The sequence below is a fragment of the Puma concolor genome, chromosome D2 (genome assembly GCF_028749965.1).
Source record: "Puma concolor isolate L17-30 chromosome D2, mPumCon1.1.hap2, whole genome shotgun sequence".
Lineage (NCBI taxonomy): Eukaryota > Metazoa > Chordata > Mammalia > Carnivora > Felidae > Puma > Puma concolor.
The window spans coordinates 57,471,135-57,473,372 of record NC_141677.1 but is presented as its reverse complement, the minus strand read 5'-3'; the positions used below and the strand labels follow the sequence as shown (position 1 = coordinate 57,473,372).

General features: G+C 61.4%; 1 protein-coding gene across 1 annotated transcript; it reads left to right on the top strand.

Annotated features, from left to right (window-relative positions):
* FRAT2 (FRAT regulator of Wnt signaling pathway 2) lies at positions 1 to 2,238 on the top strand. Its single transcript, XM_086680531.1, has one exon. The coding sequence runs from the start codon at positions 144 to 146 to the stop codon at positions 837 to 839; it is 696 nt and encodes a 231-aa protein (XP_086536657.1). The 5' UTR covers positions 1 to 143; the 3' UTR covers positions 840 to 2,238.

Here is a 2,238-nt window from a genome sequence, read left to right as displayed (position 1 = left end):
GTGTCCGCCCCGGCCCCGGCCCCGGCCCCCGCTCCCGCTTCGGCCTCAGCACCGCTCCCCGCTCCGCCGCGGCCCATCGAGCCCGGCGGGCCGCCGAGCCGCCAGCGCCGGCCGCCGAGCTCCGTGTGCCCGGGCGGGGGGCCATGCCGTGTCGGAGGGAGGAGGAAGAGGAAGCCGGCGAGGAAGCGGAGGAGGAGGAGGAGGAGGACAGCTTCCTCCTGCTGGAGCAGTCGGTGACGCTGGGCGGCTCGGGCGAGGTGGACCTGCTGGTGGCCCAGATCGGCGAGGCGCTGCAGCTGGACGCGGCTCAGGACAGCCCGGCCTCCCCGTGCGCGCCCCCGGGGCCGCCGCTGCAGCCCCCGCGGCCCCCGGCGGCCGTGCGGGCGGACAAGGCCCGGCCCCCTGCGCTGCCACTGCTGCTGCCGCCCGCGCCGGCCGAGGCGGTGGGCCCGGCGCCCCCGGGGGCCCTGCGCTGCGCCCTCGGGGACCGCGGCCGCGTGCGGGGCCGGGCTGCGCCCTACTTCGTGGCCGAGCTCACCGCAGGCCCCAGCGCTCTGCCCGGGCCGTGCCGGCGAGGTTGGCTGCGGGGCGCCACCGCCTCCCGCCGCCTGCAGCAGCGACGATGGCCCCCAACCGGGACGCGCGCCCGCGAAGACGATCCGCACCGGCTCCTGCAGCAGCTGGTACTCTCGGGGAACCTCATCAAGGAGGCCGTGCGAAGACTTCAGCGAGCCGTCGCTGCCGTTGCAGCCACGAGCCCAGTGGGCGCCGCTGGGCCGGGAGGCGGCCGCAGCGGACCGGACCCTGTCTCCCTGCAGCCTTCTGGCGCTTTGCACTGACCCGGGGGCCCCTGGAGGAGGAAGAGGACACCGCTTCGCAGACCCAACAGCGTCCTACCCTCACCGACCGAGAGCTGAAGCCGCCGTTGCGGTCCTGGGAGCGACCGCCCAGGCTGCGGAGAGACGCGTGGGGAGAGCCCTCAAGGCGAGAAAGAAGTTACCGGCCCCAGCGAGGCTGTCGGAGAACAGGAGCCTGGAGAAATGCACGGGCCAGGGCGCATAGGTGCCGCGTGAGAGTTTTCTCGGCCACCTCGGGGCCAATGACCTGGGATAAACTGGGAGAACTATGGCAGCTACTTGCATCGACTTGTACCTGACTTAAGCCTTGGGGGCGTCATGTGCTTCGATTGTTTAAAGATAGGGTTCTGAGGGGCGGGTATCGCCTGGGCTTTATTAACAATACTTGAAAACTAATGACACGCAAACATTTTATTTTCTGGTGGAAGAGCTTAGTGGAAATGGTGCTACAATTGCTGTGCAAAGAAATTCCAGAGGGAAGAAGAATGTAAAAGCCTGGTGGTGGGTGGGTTGCCATCACCCCCTTTTCCCCACCCAACTGGTGTTTGGTGGAGGTGGGAGATGTGAACTCCAGTTAGGGGGTTAGAGGGAGCTGAAGAATTTTGAAGGTGGCGCGAGTTGGAGTTGAATGTGGACTTTTAACTGACTTGACCTTGCCACCTGTGGTTCAAGGTCACAGTTTGCTCTCTGGCAGAAGGCTGTGGGGTTCCTGGGAGAACTAAATTCATCCCTGGGTCTTTTCTTTCTCTTGCTCCAAGAAGAGCCCTGTCTGTGCTTTGCTACCTTTTGGAGTCTCCCGAGGACACGCAGAAGCAGAGAGGGACCTATGGGGAGAGTTATTTTTCTGTGCTTTCCTCTTTCCAGAACTCCTCCTCCTCTTTCCCTGAGGCCACTCTTGGCCTAGCCTTGAGCTTTCTCAGAAAGTCATAAACAGTCTCCCCTGTCCTCCCAGCCAGACTTTGTTATTTCACCCTTTCTGGTGTCTGCATGGGATAGATGAGACCCTGGATGTTTTTCTGCTATGTTTTGGCCGTCTGTGGGGCCGTGGGCCTGAGCCTTTGTGGGTCCTCATCCCTCACAGCCTTCTTCTGTCACCAGCTCTTCTTGTGAGTGACTGAAACCGTGTTTAAAATGTGACTCTCCGAGAGGAGAACCCGTCGGCTTTACCCTTGTGAAACTTGACGGCACTTTAAGGAAAGTGCCACCCCCAAACTTTAAGGTAGCTAAACAAATTTTAAAAACAGTTTCAATGGCTCGTTCATCCTCCAGATGTAGCTATTGACGTACACTTCGCACCGGAGTGTCTGAAATTGTGGTGGTCCTGATTTATAGGATTTCTTAATTAAAATGTCTGCTGAATAAATTTGGTTTTTGTTTTGGA